The 22,436-nt window shown below is 45.0% G+C and overlaps 1 protein-coding gene across 5 annotated transcripts in view; it reads left to right on the forward strand.

Annotated features, from left to right (window-relative positions):
- Positions 1-22,436, forward strand: part of unc5a (unc-5 netrin receptor A) — a 103,061-nt gene that overhangs the window by 46,722 nt on the left and 33,903 nt on the right. For all 5 annotated transcript variants that reach the window (XM_057043150.1, XM_057043151.1, XM_057043153.1 and 2 more), the window contains exons 2-3: positions 4,560-4,775; positions 20,863-21,006. In XM_057043150.1, the coding sequence (XP_056899130.1) occupies positions 4,560-4,775; positions 20,863-21,006 (360 nt within the window). The remainder of the gene's footprint in view (positions 1-4,559; positions 4,776-20,862; positions 21,007-22,436) is intronic.

A 22,436-nucleotide genomic window follows, 5' to 3' on the forward strand; every position in this document is an offset into this window, starting at 1 on the left:
GAAATAAATAAAAGCAGATGTGTTAGCGCCTGCTCAAAGATGTTAGCCTCGTTGATGGTGTCGCGCTGCAGTGTGGCGCCACGGCAGCCCTGCCGGCTTTTTTTCCTCTAACGCCATTTAATCAGTGGAAGTGCTGAGGTGATTGATGCCTGCCGCGTCTGTGGCTTGAGCTCCTGCAGAGCGACTATCAAGGAAGCATTCTCATCAGGACTATGTATAGGCCGTGTGATATTAGCCTTGAACTCGCGCACGGAGCTGCCAAATTTCTATTCAACCGTAAATGAAGGAAATTGTAATAACACCATATGAGGCACGTGTTTCTCTCATCTCCATGTCTGTATAATTCTTTACCACTGCCAGACCAAGACAAGAAAAATTGAACAGTAGTTGAATTTGTCAGTGTGATGCTTTAACGTTTCCATGCAAACCGGCACTTTTGATTGCATGAATAATTCTGCTTCTCATATTGATCAAATGCTGTGTGGAGGCTTTACACACCTCTATTTTTGCAGTGTGTGTGTGTGCGCACTGTGTGCATATCATTTTAGTGTATATACTATACAGGTGGTGTGTAGCTGAAGGCGTGCTCCTTAGAGTGTGGTTCTCTCATGTGGAGGAGTAAATATTTGTCATCTGCTGACAAGCATGCATCAGTCAGCAGCTCCGGATTATATATAATGGTGGACGGGCCTATTTTCTCCTTCCCTCATCTTATTTCTGGTCCTTTTCTGACAACATCGACCCTTGTGTTGGTGAATAAACAGAAAAACAGCATTTGAGATGATACAAACCAACAAACCAGATCAATCCCAAGCCTCTAGAATCTGCAGCTTGACGTAAAACAAAAGGCTAAACACAAAATGCTTTAATATTAGAGAGAGTACTTTTAATTGAATTAATTACAGAGGACATTGTGAGGTGCTGATGGTGCTATAAAGCACTTGTTATAGCCGCTGTTCATCACTGTGATGTAAATTATACCCAGTGATTGCTCAATGATGCTTTTCTTTGGGGACATGACATGTTAAAAAAATAGAATGTAATTGGCTCCAAAGGGCACACGATGTGTTACCGCCACGAGGGCACAACACAAAGGAGGGTTATTTCGCCACGGCTTTTATTCCCCGCTGACATCCTCGCACTGTGGCGCATTCAGCAAACCGGTGGACCAACTAAATAGTGAGGAGTGAATTTAAAATTGCCGATTTCCTGCGAGATGACAAACACACATCGGAGGCATGTCCACGTGGCCAGAGACTGGGAGAATTTCCAAAATAATGAAGGAAAAGGGGCATAAAGAAAAGAAAACAATCCTGGAAAAGACACAGTATCTGTCGTGAAAGCAAAAATCATTATGAAGTATTGAAGACAGATGGTAACGCGAGATGTGCACAAAGCTGCAGCACTTGTGAAGCCTCTACGGCTGCATCGGGGTCTTTTATATAGAGTTACAGAGCTTACAGGAACAAAAAGTTGCCTGTTTTATTTTTAAACGCACCTTTGTGCACCTCCCCATCATCTCCTCCCCTAGTGGACGCGCTCGCTGTCCCAGACACGGGAGCTGGCGCGGTCAGCTGGGCAGAGGGGACTCGGGGTCAGCGCTCGGGAGGAAATCTGCTTTGGACATCATGGATCAGCGCGCTGACACCTGGTGCACCCTCGCTGCGTTTGCGTGGTCGCATATTTATGTTTTAGGTCACTTGATGGGTCTCGAGAGAGAATAGCAGCTGCACACGCAAAAAATACTAAATAAACCAATGTAGTTCCCCCTCGCACGTTGCCGGAAGAATCCAAATGATTTTCTGGACTCGTGTAAGTGTTTGGAAACTGCACAGGAGGGAACACACTTACCGCCTCTGGGGACTGCAAACTCAGCGTGCATGTTGCATCAATTAAATCATCTTCATTGGACGAATGATCAACCAGGGAGCCATTTAGAGTCCTGTGTTTGCTGTTTGTGTGTGCTTGTGCTAAACGATCTGGCCGTGGACTCAGATGTGTCTGAGAATTAATGGCGGCTTTAGCTGATTACATTCACTGGCATCTAATGCAATTCTTATAGTGCTGCTGTATGTCTATTTGATATATGCAATGACCTGTGAGCAGTCTGTTAAGTGTCTGATACTCCCCGTGTGTGAGTGCACGTGCATGCGTGTGCACGTTGACTTTGAACTACATTGTGTCATGACAATAATCTAAGCCAATTTACTACGCATCAGCCCTCCATTATGGGTTTGATATAAAGTGCTGCGTGACTAGAATGCCCTCCCATAAAATGACGATTTACTTCTCCAAAGAAATTACGTGTTTAACCTCATTAACCTAACGCGCATGTAGTAAAATGGAAGGCTAACCCCCCCTTGTCCCAGCGGTGCTGCGCATGCACACAAACACAAATTGAAACATCATCAAAAGTTGAGAGTTCCTGTTGAATGTGACCCCTCTAAATGGGACGCCGGCAGCACGTTAGCGCGTTAGGGAGCTCATCAAGCCTGCCGACTTGGCGGCCCCGCACGCGCACTTGCCTTGATCCAGTTACAAACATCATTTGTCCACGATGAGATGCTTAACCTGGCAGGTGTGAGGCGAACCGCGCCCGCTGTTTCACCGAGCTGTTCTGGAGGGTCGGCTAGGCCGCCTAATGGCTACAGTCACGAAGCTGGAAGCTGGCCCATTAGAGGAAGGGTCTCCTCATTAGATCCAGCAGGCTCTGAAACCACCTGACCTAATGGTCCCCTGCTCTTTATTAGCAAAGTTTGGACTCGCCCATTAGAGGAATTGTACTCCCATCACGATGACCTCTGACCTTTCCTTAAACGCTGATGGAGAAGCAGCACTACGAATAGTCAGTAACATCAGATGTGCTGTTTTGAATGGAGAGCTGCCATATTAATGACGCTGCCTCCTCTGCTAATGCAATCAGAAAACATGGCGGGAAAATGGGTGGGAAAGAAGGGAAAGTGTCAGCAAGTGATCTATGTCGTTCATTGGACACAGAACATTTAGTTTTCATTAAGAGCTAAACATGTACAGGAAACATTAATGGGGTTCAGCGGTGGCGGCGGCGGCATGCTTCGCTGTATTCCGTCTTGATGAATTAACAAGTCAGCACACACGGGCAACGAAAAACAGCAGACAAAGGAGAGACATTAATTTAATGTGTTGTGTGTGTGTGCGTGGGGGGGGGGCACTGACAGATAATGTCTTCATCCTACCGTCGGTGCTTATGCTGCAGCACAATATTATCCCTGACCCAGGAAGAGGAGAGGAGAGAACGGTCGGCGCGAGTGTTGCCTTTTCATTACCAGAAATGTGGACTCCCGCCGCACAGGGAGGGATGGAGACTGTTAATGCGCAGTGTGTCGGCCATATTGGGTTGAGGGTGGTAAATTAATATTGCACTCCTTTTTAAAGGGGTTTTATTTTGGGCTTTACTGGTCTCCCCTGAGTGTCTGCGCTGTAAAGAGGTTATTTTCCTCTTCCTGCTTGGTTGTCTCTCGTCTTGCTGTTCCTCCCATGCAAGTCTAATATGTTTGGAGTAAAAGGAGACATCATGGAGGAAGGATGCACGCACCGTTGATCTGATATTTTCAATCAGCGCTGAGCGGTTTCCAGCATGTTCCCTGAAAATGTAATGACATCCGTGTTAAAATCCCTTTCTCTTTTCAAGCTCAGTGACATTTTTACAAACTCCAGGCGTTTTAATGATTTACAAAATTGACAATTGTTTACCGCCGCAAAGCTCTAATTCCAGTTCTCAGTCCCTGTTGCTGGTCTCAGTCAATCACTACAGGCCGATACTGCAGCACTTCATTTTATTTATTTTATACTCAGTATAAAACCAATGTAAAAGCTGAATGCTCACATTTTAATCACAGTTCAATAAATCTACACCAACAGGAAGTTTCTGTGGGTTCATGCACAGATGAAATGGTCTCCAGTCTGCAGGCACTACTGCAGTGCTGCTTTCACAAGTGAAAAAGTGACAATCAGGAAAATTATCATCATTATTATTATTATTCCTGAAAAAACATTTTATTTTTAGGAAAGCGTGTGTTGTCTTTCATGATCCATACAGGCATTTGCAACCAATGTCTACACACACACACACACACACACACACAGCACACACACACACACACACACACCACACACACACACACACACACACACACACACACACAGCATCTGTCAGTCACCTGTAACCTCTGTGCCAGCTGCGCTGCCTTGCTCAGTGGCTGTAGAGTTGAGAGTATTGGTTAAAGAACATGGTGCGAAGAGGCCTCGCCATTGAAAAGGGATTTATGGCCGTCACTCCTTCGGCAGTGATCTGAAAGGGACGTGACTAAGGGCTGGGGGGGGGGGCACTGTTCACAAGGCCACTGTCACTGGCGTTTCTCTGCCACATCTCTCCTGTATCGCTCAGTCTCTGTCATCTTCTGCATAATTCAGCAAACCTCCGCATCAGATATTGCATTTTAGCACTGCTGAAAACAGTCAGTCAAGTTTTTTTTATCTGCATCCCTCTAAAATCCCGATTTCTTCTTCCCTCCCTAAAGGTGCCGAGCACGCGGCCACCGCCACCCTTCCTGCCGCCTTCTCCGACCTGTTGCCTCACTTCCAGGTGGAGCCGGAAGATGAGTACATCGTGAAGAACAAGCCGGTGACGCTGACCTGCCGCTCCACTCCAGCCACGCAGATCTACTTCAAGTGCAACGGCGAGTGGGTTCACCAGGACGACCACCTGATCGAGCGGACCGTCGACCCGGCAACAGGTACCCGCCACATTTAATCGTGCCATTATTTCCCAATGTGCTGGTAGCAAGCCAGCGTGTTAATCGGTGTTGTGACACTCGTGACTCCGCATATACAGTATACATTTAAAGGTTTGCATGCAGGGAATTAGCTCATCTTCAGGCCCACTTTTCCTGGCAGTTTCATAATAAGTTCATCGGTTTCAGCCTCACACATCTTCCCCGTCACCTTGGAGACCCGTTTGTTGCCATCATGCTGCAGTCCTCCTCCATTAGTGTCACAATCATGGATGACAGTGTGATGCAGCGGTGATTGACAAATTCAGTCCACCCATTCTTCTTTCCACTGAAATGAATAAAAGATGCCTCCCTTATTTTTTAAGGGGCTGAATCAGGCGCACACGTGGCCGTGCGTGTTTCACTCTATCTTCATGGCCAAAAAGAAACAATTTTATTTTACAGCATGTGGTATTTGGTTCCTCCAACTGTGAGCAGCACGTCTGTGAAAGGTGATCCGACAGCGATACGAATCATTTTAGAGGCCTATAAGCTTTCACGCAGGATGTTTGCCTCAATATTTCTATATACACAGATTTTTGATCAAAAATGTATTCAAATAACACTTCAGTAACCCACGCTCCTGAGTGGGAGGAAAAACCCTGACATTAACAAAAAGAGTGCCTGTTTCTCTCTCACACACACATAAACATAAACACACACACACACACACACACACACACACACTGTTTACACTAATATTTACTCTGTCTGTCAAAATAAGGCTGATTTTGATTAATTAGTCATGTAAAAACCCAAAACAAACAAAGCCTGATTATTCACAACCTCATATCGAGCCTTTTGTTTTTAAAATATCCAAACTATTTTTGCATGCGAAGGAAAACAAAACCTTTAGAGGTTGAACTGAGAGTTTAGTAACTAAACTTGGTTCAACCTCTAAACTCTTAGTTCAACCAATGAACTAAACTTTAGTTCATCCAACTCAGAGTGGGTAATGGCTGACATGTCGTGCTTTGATGGGTCGTAAACTCGACGCCTGTGCGCACGTGTGTGGGGACAAAGTACAAACCAGTGGCGTGTGTGACTGCTGAGGTGTGTGTTCATGTCCTAGGGCCTCTGGAATTAATGAAAGGATCAACATTAATGAATCATTTATAGATAGTAGTGTGGTTTCACCAAGTAGTTAATTATTTATGGGGTACATATCTATTTATTTATCTGAGTACCGAATGTCAAACACAAATGGCAAAAGTCAACATGATTGAATTTTAAACTTGATGAATGAATCAGTACATTTGCCTCAGTGTGATGGGGTGAGTATCCTTGTGTCGACACTCGTCCATACTCTGACTTTGATTGATGGGCCTGCACTTCCAGTTAGTCAAGTAAGCCTTGATTTAGGTGAGGGAAGCCTGTCATATCACGACCCTGCTGCCAGTCACACGCGCTCTTGCATTGTTTGGATTTGACTCGCCTCCTGAACGAGGCCCCATCTTGAACGCTGGAGTCTTTTCGGGACACAGAGTCAGGCAGAGCGATTGATATGTTAATTATTTTTGGAGACAAAGTAAGCGAAACACGGGGGAACACTTGTGGATTATTAATAAAGGATGGTCAGCGAGTCGACAGTGATCCGATCAGTTTCCGTCTCTCTCAGCGTCTCCTTTATCGTGTTCTTTCATAAGCTCTACCACTTCTCCCTGTTGTTGAGGGAGGTGAAGCTGCCAATCCCACCAACCCTTGTAGGATTAATAAATAATTGCTGAAAATGGAGCTACAAGGGTTTTAGTTCTCTCTCCCGCTTTCGTCAGTCACTGTGTTTATACATTCACCACGTTATTCTTTCCTCAGGATTTCAAATATCACAGATTCAGAGATGGCTCTTTTTTTCTCCAGGCTGGAAGAGAATACCCATGTCTCCACCTTTTTGACGCCGAGATAAGGATTCTATTCAGCCGGTTTATGAGTAAGCGGCGACAGGATGGGTGGATAAATAAAGGAGCGCAGACACGCGTGACAGCAGAACAGCAGGATGAAGTGAGCCGTCCTGCAGGCAGCTGATTTAAAATAAACACAAACTGGCTTTAGAAGTTTGTGATTCGCAGCACGCGGGAATTAGTCGCTTTGGGTGTTAATGAGAGAATATGACATCATTTCCTTTGGTTCAGACTCAACTAAATGTGATTGAAAGAGAGAAAATGCAGGGAACTTGTAGGCCGACCCGCTGAAACTGTGTGGCGGTTATCTTAATGAGGTTTGACTGTGAGCAATAACCATTGCACAGCACGACCAGGCGCAGATTACAGGCAGGTTGTACAAGCGCATAAAAAAAAGAAGCCACATTTATTTGTTGAATCTGGTTTTATGCAGCTTGCAGTGACAGCGCTGGACAACACTGATTTTGGTCAAGAACACGACACGTTCCGTAAACTGCAACAGGGTTTATGAGAACGTCAGGATACCAAACCGGTGCTCTGCCATCATTTAACGACGACGGTCATTACCTGTAATCGTCCGCGTTTATTTATCTATGAAATGGCGCCGTCCCGCTGGGGTGCAGCAGACCCCTGAAGCGACTGAGGGAGCCGTGGCTTGGGAGAGCCTCTTGGAAGCACAAAGGCTCTCCCATACCACTGTCTGTTCACACTTTGATGGTAAATGGGTCATATGTGGTGCAGGTATGAAGGACACTTGGTTGTCTAGAGGTAGAGCTGCTCCAAGGTACCCGTATCGATCCCTCCAACACTTGTGCAGTTTAATGGCACCGCTGCCCAGAGGAGTTTACTGATGGCTCCCTCTAATCCCCTTTTCCTGAAAGAAGCACACACGCAGAGTGTGTGTCTGTGCATGTGTGTAGGACAGGCTTGTCTGTCCCTTCTCACACCCCTGTCGTCACAGTCATACCGGGCTCTAAAACCGGACCTGTTGCCAGGCAACCATGTTACCCCAGAAGCTGGCCAATATCAATATTACACCTTGAAGAGAGAGGCCTGAGGACTTTGAGACAAAGCCAAGTTGCCAAAAAAAAAAAATAGATTGCCATCATCCATTTAACCCTAACCCTAACCCAAAAACCAAACTGGGAATATTCATGATTTCTCAGAAATACCCGCCGTCTCCCATTGGTTGTTTATTTTTGCGGTGCTTTGCAGAATTTTTGCTTGTTTCTCTGATTAACACTCAGTGATATAAACACTGCGCACCCAGGTGACCAAGAAACAGCACCCCTGAGAGCTCAGCCTCACTTTGATTGGCTGCCGTGATCATCCTGGTGAGGGAATTCTTATCAAGGATCCCTTATGCTTTGTAATGCAAATCCGGCTCCAGTTGTGGATCAGTCAGCCATGATTGTTTTAGGGTTTGTTTTTGTTTTTTAAATGTTTGATGGACAAGTGTCCTCAACCATAAAAAACTTGTTTGAAAAGGGATCCAGAAACTGGAGCGTCATGAATAATTTGTGTTTTTATTAATGAAAGAAAGCTAGGGTGTTTCTTGATATGGGTTTTTTGCTCGTTTGTTTACAAAGTGAAGGCCATCAAATGTGGCTACATGTCTCGCTTTTGTTAAAAATTCTACAGGCCACTGTTGCCCAAGTCCTCTTCTTCTTATCGCTTTGATATATATCAGGTGAGCCGTACAGACGGGTCAAAGGGAGCAGAATCAGTCCAGCGCTCAGGTGCGGTGATCTCAGGAACAGGCTGCTGATGGAGACGAGCACATCCGGCACAGCGGTGTCAAAATTCAACACTTGTACCATCTGTGTTGAATCCCAGCGTGCCCCACTCAAACCTGCACCCTAACTGGAAGGTTTTAAATTAATAACCAAGTCAGGACTGAAGTGCCAACATGTTTCGGAGGAGGTGGGAGACATGACAGGTGGGTAACGCTCAGCAGAAGACGTGACCTCTGGCCTCATCAGACAGCTGTGTTTGTTGAAACTGATTCAGTGCAGTCGAGACAAAAGAGGTGCTCTGGCCGACTGTGCTGACAGTTACAGTTACTGACACCACTTTGTGTTCTGTCAACCACACTCACACACACACACTCACACACATGGCCACTTGTCTCAAAAGTATCTCTAAAATATATATATATAAAAAAAGGAGATGTCACAATCTGTCCTTCCTCTTCTGGTATCAGTGTCCAATATTGATCCATCAGTGAGTCTATTGGCTCTCATTACCTGTCCTCAGTAACTTATCTCAATTGTTATGGCTGTGACTGCTGCCAAAGCTCCAGCCAGCTCCGCGTCTTCTCCGGGTCATCCTTTATGGAACCGGGGAAACGGAGACGTCTGGCGAGCCCTAATAAAGACATATCCTCTCTGTGCAAATCAATGCTGACAGCGTGTTTGCCAAGATTAGGAGATTCTCCCACACTATGATTTCTCATCAGACACATAATGAAGAGAGAGGAGATTGGCATTTGAGCGGAGGATTGTGCTATCGGCCAGGCTGATTTGATTGTGTTTGCATTTCATCTGCCACCATTGATGGAAACGATTTTGATCGACAAGTCGCCTTGTCGCGGCTAATGCAAACCCTCTCAGGTGGAAAATGCATGCATTCCACATTTCTATTTCAATAAACCTTTAGCAACTGCCTTATAAAGATGGAGAGATCATATTTTCTTTGTCGACTGAAGTGGATGTTTACAAGATTTCTACAGTGAAACCAGAAAAAAGGGGAGAGGAAATAAAATGAGGCCCACCGCAATGCTCATCCACGTCAGAGAAGGGATGTTAAGAGCTGAATCAAACTCACCACTGAACAAACAATCTCACATAAAAACATATTCGGTCTTTCCGTGGATTTATTATCAGCCCCTGACACTCTGTCAGAAACTAGGCCGGACGTCAGTAAATCACTTTCCAAATCTAATGCGAGGATTCATTTGTGGAAAATTTGTATTTCCTGACAAGATCCTGGATCGTAATGTGATGACATATTTAATTTTGGAGTTAGGTTAGGGATAAGCCTGGCTTAGCTGGAATGATCTACAACCTTTATTTTAATACCTGAAGACTTATCCGCAGCATTAAAGCAGCCAAGAAGCTCTCTCACTCCGACGTCCTCCTCTACCTTGTACATCTCTGGTATAGGTCAGCAACCTGGATGCAGCTAAATACCTTTTACCTTTACAAGAAGGTGCATAACATGAATGACATTTAATAAAATGTGAATACAACACGCAGCAAGTCACCCCCCACCCCCACCCCCCCTCAAAAAAAAAGTCTTCTTAATGGTGCTGGGGCTGGGCAACAGTAATTAAGCATGATCTTTAATGGAATATTGATGAACAGTCCTGCTGCACTTTAAGTAAAACGTGATAGGCCTGAGAGTGGGGTTCTAATGAACAGAAAGAAATAGGAGATTCAGGGTTGGTTGGGGGTTGGAGAAGGACAATATAGTCCTAAATGAATGAAATGGCCTTGGACCACCTGCTAAGCATCGATCAGTAGCCAAGGGGACTAATTGATAATGCATTATTAGCTGCTTCTCCATAATGGTAGCTGTATTTCATTCTGTCCTTGGTTGCAGGACAGAGAGGCGAGTATTTGGCAATGAAGCACTGAAAAACAGATGGTTAGGTGAATTGTTCCCGTGACACATCTGCTAGCGTGTTGTGTTGGGCTTCTGAGGCGGGGCAGCGCAGTGCCCGCACGTGTGCTGAGCTCAAAGCGCTGCTACGCACCTCAGAAGTCACGGTGGATTTCACTGAATCGTGTGTGTTTGTCTGGCCTTGAGACAAGCGCACGTTGTGTGTGCAGCTGTGGGGAAAATAGCAAGGCTGAAGGAATTTTCAAAGAAAGCATCTGTGCCGATTGATCAACCTAATAGGTTTATTTTTAAAAGCGGCCTATTCACAACAAACTTTTATTGCGGTATCGACACCACCGAGTCACGGTTCAGGGAGTTAAAACTTCTGTTCAGTCAGCCGTAAAAGTCACGTTTTTGTCATGTATTGAAACGGGAGGTTCCAGTATTTTGACTAAACTACCAAGGTTTTACCTTTAAATTGGCAATGGAACAACTCTGCAGGGTTAACGGATGTTAAGTGAACAAAGTGGGCGTCGAGAAACATCAGAACAAGTCCGTATTTATGTAGTCTTGTTTGGGAATCCATTGTCTCTGTGCCTCTGCTGTGACTTGACAATCGACAATTGTGAATTTTATAATTAACTTCAATTAGGGGAACAAAAGTGAATAATAATTAGCATTCGTCAAACCATTGTGGTGATGCTTCTTTCTCTCATATTCACACGCGGCCTTTGTCTTTCCACCAAAAACATTTCCAAGTCTTTACTTTTTTGTGTTTGACAGCCATGTTGCACTTTCAGGCTGAACCCAGTAATGTTCAAACCCAACTGGTTTAACTGTTTTTTGTGCAGAATTTGAGCTTCCAGCCAGCGTTTATAGGTCCCTTTCAAGCTTATAAAAAGCCTGCGCCATCGTGCTGAATTTGACGTTTTATACCTTTGAAGTAGGAGCGATAAGCAAAATGCATGTGAGGACATTGGACCACAGTAATCGCCCATAAGTGAAGCAGCATTTTTCAATGGAGATGGAGAATTCACTTCACCTTAAGAGTAAGTCCTGGAAAATGTGGGGAGCTCCATGCGTTGTCATCTGACCGACATTAAAATATGGCCTCTCGGTGTTCTGGCAGACAAAATTTGGAAAGCTTTGCATGTTTGACACAGGCATGTCCTGCTGCTGCAAACTCAGGCCAAACTAGTGCAGATTCTATCATCGCTAACGCATCCAGAGCTTTTATGTCATTTCCACTATTATTCAATTCCTCTTTTTTTTTTTTTACCACCGTCTTCTTCAATGGAACTGAAGGTCTCATGTGTTTTGCTGACAAACGGAGTCAGAGCGGGAGTTTGGGCTGTCAGTCAACACCTGCTCCGCTCAAACTCTTCTTAAAATCGTGAAGTTGGGAGTTGCAGCGAGGGAGCTGGCAGCTAAATAGTCCACGGAGATGTGTGATAGGCACAAGAACTCAGTAGCTGACAGTTAATGCTTTGTGTGTCTCGCCCTGAGGAGACTTTCGGTATCTGTATTTTACGCACAGCTCGAACAAACATCAGCTCGCCGCTCTGCTTCTTTTAAAACCAGGAGCTGCAGGGTGTCCTGGGTGCAGCGTGGAGAGGGAGGAAGCATAGGTTCAGTCTCCACTTGAAGTTCTCTGTAAAGTAAAAGACACAGCAAATTCTGAGACGAGCAGCTGCGATATTTTTATATCTAAAGGCGTCGAAGTATGTTGCATCTACATTGTACCCTTGGAATTTGATTGTCAGTGGAGAACAGTGGAGGGAGTGTGTGTTTGAGACCTGCCGGACTTCGTTTCAGATGAGTGACAGAGTGGAAAATGGAGGAATCCAAATCTGTCATGGCTCGTGAATGAGAAGAGGGGTAAAAGAAAAACATCAACAGAAGTGGTCCATTACGGGCGGGTCCCTGCCCAGATGCAACGCTTCTGGGTTCGGTGACGTGGGATCCGAGCCATCGAACAAACAAGAGAACGCGGGGGTCCGCATGTGCTTGAGCGGAACCTTTTCACCAGGGCGGATGTTCAATGAGGCGTGCTGAGTGTAACAGCATCAGCCTGGTCTGGGAGCCATCAGGATGCAATCTGGGGGATTTTATGTGATTCAGATTAATAATTAAATCACCGGCAGTGTTGTGGGCTTTGTTTTTTAAGCCTTTTGTTCACTCCCCCCTTCCTTTTCTATCCTTTAAGAGATTTCAAAGTGCAAAGGGCAGAGACGAGCTTTCCGTTCCACCCTCGACGCGAGATGGCCGTATACGACTTGGTTATATAAAAACGCCCGTAAAAACGAATTGGGGAATTTGGCATGAGCGTTTTTTAGCTCTAAAGTTATTAAGTGCTTCATAAGGATGCCCTTTAAATTATGTAAGAGTTGACTGGATACCTCGAGGTTACTGTTGAATTCTAGCTCTGTAGCGAGTAAATTCTTCATGGGAGGCCTTGAAATTGGAAACATACATTTTAAACGGTGACATTTTACAGACACAGCTAGCCAGAAATTCAGATTTTTTTCAAGTCGCCTTGCAAATCCGCTTCCATATTGTCAACAGTATTTCTGTTCCAGCTCACAAATCTTGCAGCGCTGATATCACACCCAGCTCAGGGGTCTGCCTCGTGCTTTCTCTCTTTCCTTGGCTTTGTTTTCAACGCCAGGTTATTTATAAAGGCCACAATGCTCCGTCTTGCATCTGCTGCATTAATTATTAATACAGTCACATTTGAACAAAGAAAATTAATATTTAAAGGCCCAACGCATGTGCAGCACTTCTTTCCCTGACGTGTCACATTGTAGTTGATTCAGGACTCGACACCATCGTCCATACTGGAACCACAGAGAGGCCACTGGAGCCACATGAGGGTCCCCGGTATGACTCTTGAAAGATGTTGTAATAATTCTGGGTTGTTTTTTTTGTTCTTTTGCAAGAGTTCTCCAGTGCTGCGCCTTTGCAGCTGATGGAGAGCCACTCGTGAGCCACAGAAAGAAAGGGTTGGACTTGTGGAGAACCATTTGTCCTCTAGAAAGTCGAGGGTTTATTTCAATGGCAGTGCAACACTGACGCCTGCTATCTGCTTCTCTTTTCTTTTTCTTCTTTTTTTTAATATTCACACTATTGGAATTTAATAATCACACAATGTCAAGCACTGTCATTTTATTTGAAGCCGACATACTTAATGTTTTCTTTCCCGTCAAGAGTGGGGCACTATTCAACTCCAACTTGGTGTTTAAAGTTGTTTTCTCTTCGGATCCCAGCGCAGCTTGTTGCCCTTCAGATTTCATTTCTTTCTTGCTCTGTCACACCATATTCTGTCACTCCGTTCCTGTGTTGCCTGGAACATCCGCTCTTGTCATCTTGACCTCTCAAAGTGCTTCACACATCCGCATTCACCCATTCACTCACCGACGGCTGGCCCCCCTGGCACCAGCCTGTTGGGAGAGAGAACCGCCCAAACACAGTGAAGAGGCCCCGTCAGGAGCCATTTGGGCTTCAGCATCTTCTTCCGCGAGTGTTGACTGAGCCACAGCTGCCCTCAATTACGCGTTCCCTTGAATGGAGGACTGAAACTTGTTTTTTCCGACAGAAATATGTCACCACTTGTACCTATTCTAGAACCAGGTGGTCTCGTTTTGACAACCAAAATAATTTCCTCAGCAGGAAAAACTGGCTCTGGAGTAGTTGTTGGCAGCTGGGGAAAAGAGGTTTAGTGACGGTGCCAGCGACTCACTCTGGAGTTCTGTAACACTTTTGTAAACTGGTGATTCATTAAAATGTATAAACTTAATATTTTCTTTCTTTCTTTCACCAAAACCTGGAAAACCGAAGAATCCTTTTCCAAGGATTCATAACTTGTGAGTGTTTATATCATCCCACTAAAAGAAAGCTTAAACAGGCCATTGACATCTTTATTTGTTATAAGCTTCATTTTACTTTAAAATTTCACAATAATTTATGGATTATATCATATTTTATGTGACTTTCTTGTAGAATTGGTTATATGAGTAGTAGAATAGACAGGAAACATTTGGCTGAGATAACTCTAAGGGATTAACTGGAAATAAAAATGAACTCAGATGATTGTGTTGGTTGTCCGCCGTGGATTCGTCGTGTTTTTGGAAATATGTCACAAACAGCAGATTCTTTGGCCGCCTTTCTGTCCGTGTCTCATCCACGTCTAGTTCACTGTCTGAGGTCCGCCTGAGTCCCTGTGAAGGCAGCCTGATATATGAGTCATTATCTCCAAAAGGAGCGGCTATTTCGGGAGCACACTTTGAATTTGACTGTGTGGAATACTTGGAGGAGGGGAGAGACGTTGAAGAATGTAGACTTTTTTGGTAGTTCCCCCAGGCTGTTCACAGAATGCGGTTTGGTTTTTGTGAAATATTTACTTTTACTCTCGCACATTTCCAATGTCTAGAAATTGACAAAATGCACAAAACTGCAACTAAAGTAAAATGTAAAATCCCTGCTCGCTATTTCATGGAACAGAACCAACAGACAGCTGGTTTGGAACGAGAGCGATTGACCCGGAGTAGGTTTTCCTTGTTTATTTCAGTGCCCAAGGCCGTGTCACACAAGGGGGAGAGAAACATGTTAGCCTGAGCAAATTATCGTGGCTTTCATGTGGCCAACGTTCTATCAGATCCTCCCAGTCCACAAAGTTTAATGGAAACAGGGGACAGAGCGCTGCGAGCCTTCACCTCCGACATGGTCTCATCCGACAAGGAACAAGGTGTGTGTGAGAGATAAAGCAGCAGCCGGTGCCGGTCTGGTAACAGACGTGCACAGAACATCACATTCTTGCCAATCATCAGGGTCAAAATATTGGATTAAGGGTAATTACTACAATTGTGCTTTGGTGCGGGCAGCGTCACAGTCTGTGTGTTTGGAAACGTTGGATAAGCTCATTAGTGGAAATGGAGGAATGTTAAGGATGTTCTTTTGTGTGGTCTCCGTTGACAACACTTCAGGATGAACAAGACAGTTTCAAAAGAAATATTTCCAACTTCTGCCACGTGAAGACCTCGGATACGCGGGAAAAGCTATTTTGAAGTTTCGCGCATCAATTCATTATCACGTTCCAAAGCTGCGAACACCTGCACATCTAAAAACACAATCCGAGCTTGTTTGTTCCGAGTGCTGCATTGTTGCGAAATCCCGCGAACAGCTCAGTGTTGTGTCAGGAATACATATGGCAGTGAAATCACTAGCGGAGCAAAGATCTCACTCTTCAAGACACGGCGTGTGCGATGATCCTTATTTGTTATTACTACTGAAATAAAATTATTATGCGGCACCAATGATTCACCTTCTTTTAAAGGAGCACAATTTGTTTTTAAAAAGCCTTTGGGAGGATTAAATCATGTCTAACTCTAATTTATTGAATGACAGCCCTCTAAACCTTCCCAGGATGCTTTGCTATGTTTAAAATCAAACTGACAGGAAAACTACCCGGTTCCGGCTGCCTGAGCCTTGCTGACTGTGGGCCACTTTACTGTGTTTTGGAGGAGGTGAGGGGGTCACGTCGCTTTATTAAAACTGCATCACATATGCAGCGTGGTGTCGTATGATTCCACACAGTGTCTTCCTAATGGCCTACGAAGGGTTAAAGAGGCTTCAGTCACTTAGCAACGAAGGCCCCGTTGTCATATCGCTTTACCCCGTGACTTTCATCAGCGCGTCTCCTGTCCTGCACATTTCCCTCCTCCCACCGGCCGCGCTGCACCTGAATCTCCTTGGAGTGGCATTGGAGTGAACCTAGCCGGATTGATTGGACCACTACCTGCTCGCCTGTTTGTCAGCCATGAATAATCTGTAACGACATTCAGCGCATCAGCGGGGGCCTTGCAGCCCGCATTTCTTTTGGAAAATGGACAGCTCAATCAAAAGAAGCTCTTGAAAAGCCGGGCCATAACCGCAGGCAGAGCCTTGACCCAGAACACTGTCCCACTGACTCCGGTCGCAGCCTTTCCCTGAAAGCCAGTGAATGGGAGGCCTGGCTGTTGAATTTGCTGTGAACTCTGGTTTTCTCGCCCTCCCCCTCCTCTCGTCTCTCTCTTGCTGTTTAATAGAGCCATGCTTCACTCAGAAGGCCACCTTATCCTTGTTTGGAGACGGCGCCACCTGCCATTCTCGGTGCTACGTGTCACCCAGCGAGGGCCACCCATCATCGGCCTGCTTTATATGGTAATGAAAGTCTGGAGACAGGACAAGGAAGCAGTAATGACCTTGGCCCTGTGACCTGGAGTCAACTTTGGGCTATTTACTTGTGGAAATGTTGTAGAGGATTTAGCAGATTTTAACTGGCTCGGGAGCTCAGACTGTGTTATGAAAGCTTGGCAGAACATAAAAGGTTGGAGTAATTGGTCTGAGAAAGAGTGCATTGTGGATGCTTTGAAAAGAAGCTCTGGACGCTCATGGTATCGAGCTTACCCCCATGCTTTTCAGTTCTAAATAGAACCACTGGGAGGAAATGAAACTGTTCGAGTACGCCTTTGGTAGCCGGGATGTGCAGACACTGCATCTTTAAAAGCGTTCATCTGTGAGGTCCCCCTCTCACCCATTGTGAAATCCATGCTGAAATGGTGCAATCCCCCGATGTCGAGTCACCCAACCCTAATCCCCCTCCCTCCATACCCACAGACGAATCCCAGCCTCTCACACAGCAGGGATGACACCTAATTGAATTTCCTTGGTTTCAATGAGCACACACTCAGGACCTGCAAGTTCCAGTCTTTGCCTTTGATAAGCAAATGACCCCTATGGAATTGAGGTCACAGCCTGCGAAAACAAGAGTCGGCAAGAGAAAAATAAAGTCCCACACAGACACAAGGCCAATATCGGCTCACGCGGGATTGAGTCCAATGATGTTTACCCTGTGAGTGTTGAGCCCCCGTTGTCTCCGGAAAATTCATCCACTCCGCTGACAATGTCTCCGCTCTCGTCTCCACGTGGGTTTTTTTTTTTCTTCTTGCACCAGAATAAGATGCATGTGTAAATCATCTACCCTTTGCAGCAGATTAGAGTGAAGTGCGGGGCCGCCAGTGCCAAACTTCTAGTTTGATTTGTACTTCCTCGCCCAAAGATTTTAGAGAAGAATCCATCACACTTGAGGAAGGTTGGTGAATTTGTGATCTCAGCCACTCGGCACTGCTTTTTATTTCTTCCATTCCCTTTGTTGAAGCCCGGGAAGTCTGGAGGCAAAACACGGTGCTTGCTTTCATGTTTGTGTGAAACTGGGACGCGGGCGAGTTGGCCGGGATGAACTTCACTCAGAATCGGGGGAGGACATGTTGGGGAGCTGCGCAGAGAGCTTTGCTTGACCCTGTTCACAGGGAGCAAAATGTATTGATGCTGTGGGATATATACAATAACTCAAAATACATGAGTATAAAAACGGCAGCCTGCAGGACCAGACCTTTTTCGGGATCCCTGCAGTGCTGTATTTTTCAAAATATTTAGGAAGATGAACAGATGGGAAATGGGCGCGCAGACATGGGAGTGATGGCCACATCCTGAGAATTCCGGTCTCATAGATAATTGAAACACCAGAATTCCAACCATGATGTGGAAACACACTTAATGTGCATCTTTTTTTCCCAAACATGCACAACATTTGTTCATATGGAAGTCATCAGTTGTTTCATTTTTTAAACTATTATCAATAAGTTCAGCCATTTTTATTTAAAAAAATTCTAATTTAAGTCAACTCAGTGGCGTTCCTGCTATGAATCCAGGATTTATACCGTGTCAGTCATGCAATCACCCTTTAAGATTCACAGTAATTTAACTGAGGTTTGGGATATGAGCTCATTTATAAATGGGCTGCACATCAAACCCAAGACTGGGGGAATCGTGCCATGTTTTAATTATCTTTTAGAGGAGTGTTAAGTGCATACTCTGTATCCTGCTGGAAAGGAGGTGTAAATTCTCTCTTTTTAATTCCCGACACCTTGGAGGCAGCCAAGCATACTTTAAGAAATCGATATGATATAGTTGAGTCATAAGTGTGTCAGAGCCCCGTGGACGTGCGCAGCTCTTTATGAATCAATAGTGTGGTTGTTGTATCAGTAATTTGAGTGATTTTCTTAAAGTTTTGCTTTACTTCATGTGGTCCGAGTGGGAAAAGGTGAACAACAGCGAAGAGCTTGTCCAATCATTATGAACTGCTTTAAAATTACACTGCTATTTTGTTCACAAGGTGATTAGATTATTTTGTCCCGCTTATTAATTGGACTGGAATTGGACAGACTGACTCACTGCAGTGTGTTACTGGAAGGTGTCAGACACAGAAAGCAGGTAATTATGGAGACAGGAAGAGATAAGGAAACAGAATGCAATTACCCTGGCAAGCAGAGCTTCAAATTGCTCCTCTTTGGATTTCTCACCTCAGGTTTCTATTGTTCATGCTTTGCATTTCCATACTAATCTTTATTCTTTTCAGCCTGTAGCTCAAAGCGGGAGCCGGGTCTGCATTAATCAAACGAATCTCCACTGTGCAGAGAAACTGCAGAGAAGCAGCGAGCGCGGCTTGTTGCCAAATTTGAAATGTATGGATTCATATATTTTGTCAAATCATTTTGTACAAGCAGGCTGCAGTGAGCTCAGTCTCAATCAGGCCATCAAATGGTTTTTGAGGCTTTGCGTTTCCCATTTAACTTTCAGGTTTCGGGGACACGGATTCAAATTGATTTTGACTGCCTTTGTTCTCCAAACAGTAACTCCGTTGCCAGTGCAGTCTCGTGTGGATGTGCTGTAGATAATGATCGTTAACACGCAGTAAATGAAGATGCCTTCGCTTCTTCCTACTAAAGGGATCTGGGCCCTCCTGTCTTTGACTGGTGGGCTGATTTAGAGTCGAAAAATAGGAAATAGGAAGCCAACTGCAACAAAACTACTGAAACGGATCAATAAATATTGAAATAAATTGCCAAACATTTCCTTTAGTTTGTTAGTTAGCTAGGAAGGTAACTTGAAACAGACAGTTAAAGGCTATTGTTATTGTAGTTGGTATTTGTCCCCTTTTGATAAATGGCTGAATTACCAAGTCAAACACGAGTGTGCAGCAGAAACCGTTTGCTTCTGTTGACGCTCAGAGCGGTGCCTCAGGGAGGGATTCATTGCACGTTTTCTCACTTTTAACTGCGATTTTGTGTTGAGAAATGTGTGGGATTTAAACACTAATCCATAGGACGAGGTGGGGGTGGACCCTCTCACCTGCTTATAACCGCATAGCAGCTTTGCTCACATGGAGGATCCACCGTGCAGACTCGCATATGCCGGCGCAGATTGCACAAATTGTTCAAAAAAAAAACAATCCAAATTTTTGGTGGAAAGGCTAATCTGTACAAGCGCGTGTGCTCCGTGTTATTGTGCAGGTTTGATACTTGGCTGGTGGGGCAGGCAGCCGTTGGAAATGATCCTTACAGACAGATCAAGTGTTTAAGGAGAGAGTGAAAGCCTCACAAAGTGCTTTTATGTAAATTCAAGTTGAGGAGCAGCTCTCCACCGAGACTTAAAGACACGGTTGTGCCTCCTCTGCGGTGAGAAAATGTCCCGTGCTTAGAACAGGTTCAACTGAAAGACGGAGAGAAACTCGGGTGCTCAAACGGCCGACACGGCATTTCATCAGTTTATTGTGTGGATTTTTACCCCCCTGATGTTTTTCAATTTGTACCAAACATAGACAGAAAGGAATAAAAAGTCTCTATACATTTCTTTAACGGTTTCCAAGTAGACGAGTCATTGCTCATATTGAACCAGGGTGTGTGTTCCAGCAGTATCGGGGTCAAATCCAGAGGATACAGATGTTCTTCTGTCCCACTGTGTCCAGTAAACCCCAGTGTCCTTGGAAATCTGCATAGCCCTCCCAAATCTTTATCTGACAGTGATTATCCCAGCGCTGATGCTCACCTCACTGTTCAGATCTGCTGCGATGAGAAAAGCAAATTAAATTTCTCTGTCTGAATCTCTGGCAGCTCGAGTGTGTTTGGTCTCCATCAGGCTAATCAACATTCACTTCTCCCCATTTTCATTTCTACCTGAAACAATTAATCCATGTTTGCGGAACGTGTGACTGTTGGCGCCTGAATGGAGAGTGTAAATTGATTCAAGTGATTCCTCTGATTTATTTTTAACTGCATTTTAAGGCTGCGTGTGAGAAAACGTCCTCCGCATTTTTGTTTGGGAAAGTGTCGATTCAGCCCGTGCTTCCAAACTGTTGCTCTCCTAACAAGGTCCAAATAATGCAGAGGATGGCTGCGAGGCACTCTTCTCATTTTCTTCAGCTAACAAGCGCTCTCCTTTTAGACTGTATGATTACCAGTCTGCACTTGTTTCCTCTCCCGGCTCTTCCAAATGACTTTAGCCAGCTTAGTTCAAGGTGCGCTCAAAATGCATCCGAGGATTCATTTCCCTGCCTTCGGATCCCTTTTTTAAAAAATAATCTCAACGGTTCTTTTGCTGCCCGCCTTCCGTCGCACCAGAGCTGAACCCGTGCTCGCCCCGGCGTGACGGCTCTTCCTGTGCTTGCTTTGCAGCGCTGCCGATCATGCAGGTGACAATTGACATCACCAGGCAGCAGGTGGAGAAGATCTTCGGTCTGGACCAGTACTGGTGCCAGTGCGTCGCCTGGAGCACCACTGGGACCCAGAAGAGCCAGAAGGCCTACATCAGAATCGCCTGTAAGTGAATTGAATGCGATTTGCTGTGTCTTTACAATGTTTCCTAACAAGCTGCCTGCTTATAAGGATATTGACAAGATGATTATTTCCTCTCGTGCCGTTTGTACAGGCCTTAAATTCCATTTTACAATTAGCCCAGGGGCCATTATAACCTGCCGCCTCGCATAGAATTGTTGCAATTACAGTTTATTAAAATCATCTTCCAGCAGAGAAGAAAACGCCTCACTCAACCAAGAGTGGCCATGAAAAAAATAAAAAAAATAAAAAAGAGAAAAGTGGAGCACCAAACCGGAGCATTCATGAGCGCGCGTTTCACGAGATACAGTATATCAGCCATGATCTCTATGAAAGTAACTGGAATAAAAGCAGTTTTCAAATTTATTGCTGTGCTGCAGTTATAAACCTGTCTGGGGAACACAGACACATCCCCCGCCGCAGCTTCAAAAGCTTTATTAGAAGAAGCCATCTTACATTTGAGCGTTTTAGAGGATTCTGCCTATTCATCCCTGCATAAATATGCATTATTCGAGATGGAGCCAAATGCAGCGCTCGCTCCTGCGCGCGCTCTCTCTCTCTCTCTCTCTCTCCCTATAAACCACCAGACATTTTGAAAACACACATTCATTACCCAGCTTTGTTTGAGAGCTCAACAAACTAAGTTGTAACACCCATACAGTGCGCTTCAATAAGAAATTGTGGATTTCTCTGCAAGCGCACGCACGCTTGCGCATATTTAAGCCTTTTGGGATTGTTACATCTCGAGTCACCTCCAGTCTTGTTGTTTCGGCTTTAGTTATATCAAATGTCACACAGCGCTCTGCTTGTCTGAATGTTACCCCTGTGTGATGGGTCTGGACAGGCTCAACATCTGTTTAAAGAGGTTTACCGGCGGCCTGAAGTCACCGTGTAGCAAAAATTAGTCCTCCTTTGACTCAAACTTTGGTTGAACAGATCAAATTTTCCATGAATATGCCACCTGTTATAAGCATTGGTTTTTTGGCACATTTGCTTATAGATAAAACAAATGAATTGAAGAAGAGCTAATTTGCAGGGCTAATGCACCGAGGTAATCGGAACTAGAGGAAGTCTGTTTTACACCCGGCGATAAGGCCCAGAAACGTGAGTAATGTTATCAGCTGTTGTCCTTCGGTGAGGTACAGGCAGTCTGAGGGCAGCCAGCCTCATCACTTACAAATTTGAGCACTTTTAGTAGGTTTTTCGCGATGGGACTTAATCGCTGCGGCGCATGAGCGACGTAACTGAGTCCGCCCAGATATGAACATCTCTATGACAAGTATCCGATGAGACGTAATGCGAAGCCGCGGGCAGCCGGCCGGGCTTGCGGGAGCTCATGTCCAGATGCCTCACAGCCATGTTTACGTGTAGCTGCTCCAACCTACAGATGGATGCTGGAGGCTAGCGGATGCTGA

This window comes from Takifugu flavidus, chromosome 9 (genome assembly GCF_003711565.1).
Source record: "Takifugu flavidus isolate HTHZ2018 chromosome 9, ASM371156v2, whole genome shotgun sequence".
Taxonomy (NCBI): Eukaryota; Metazoa; Chordata; class Actinopteri; order Tetraodontiformes; family Tetraodontidae; genus Takifugu; species Takifugu flavidus.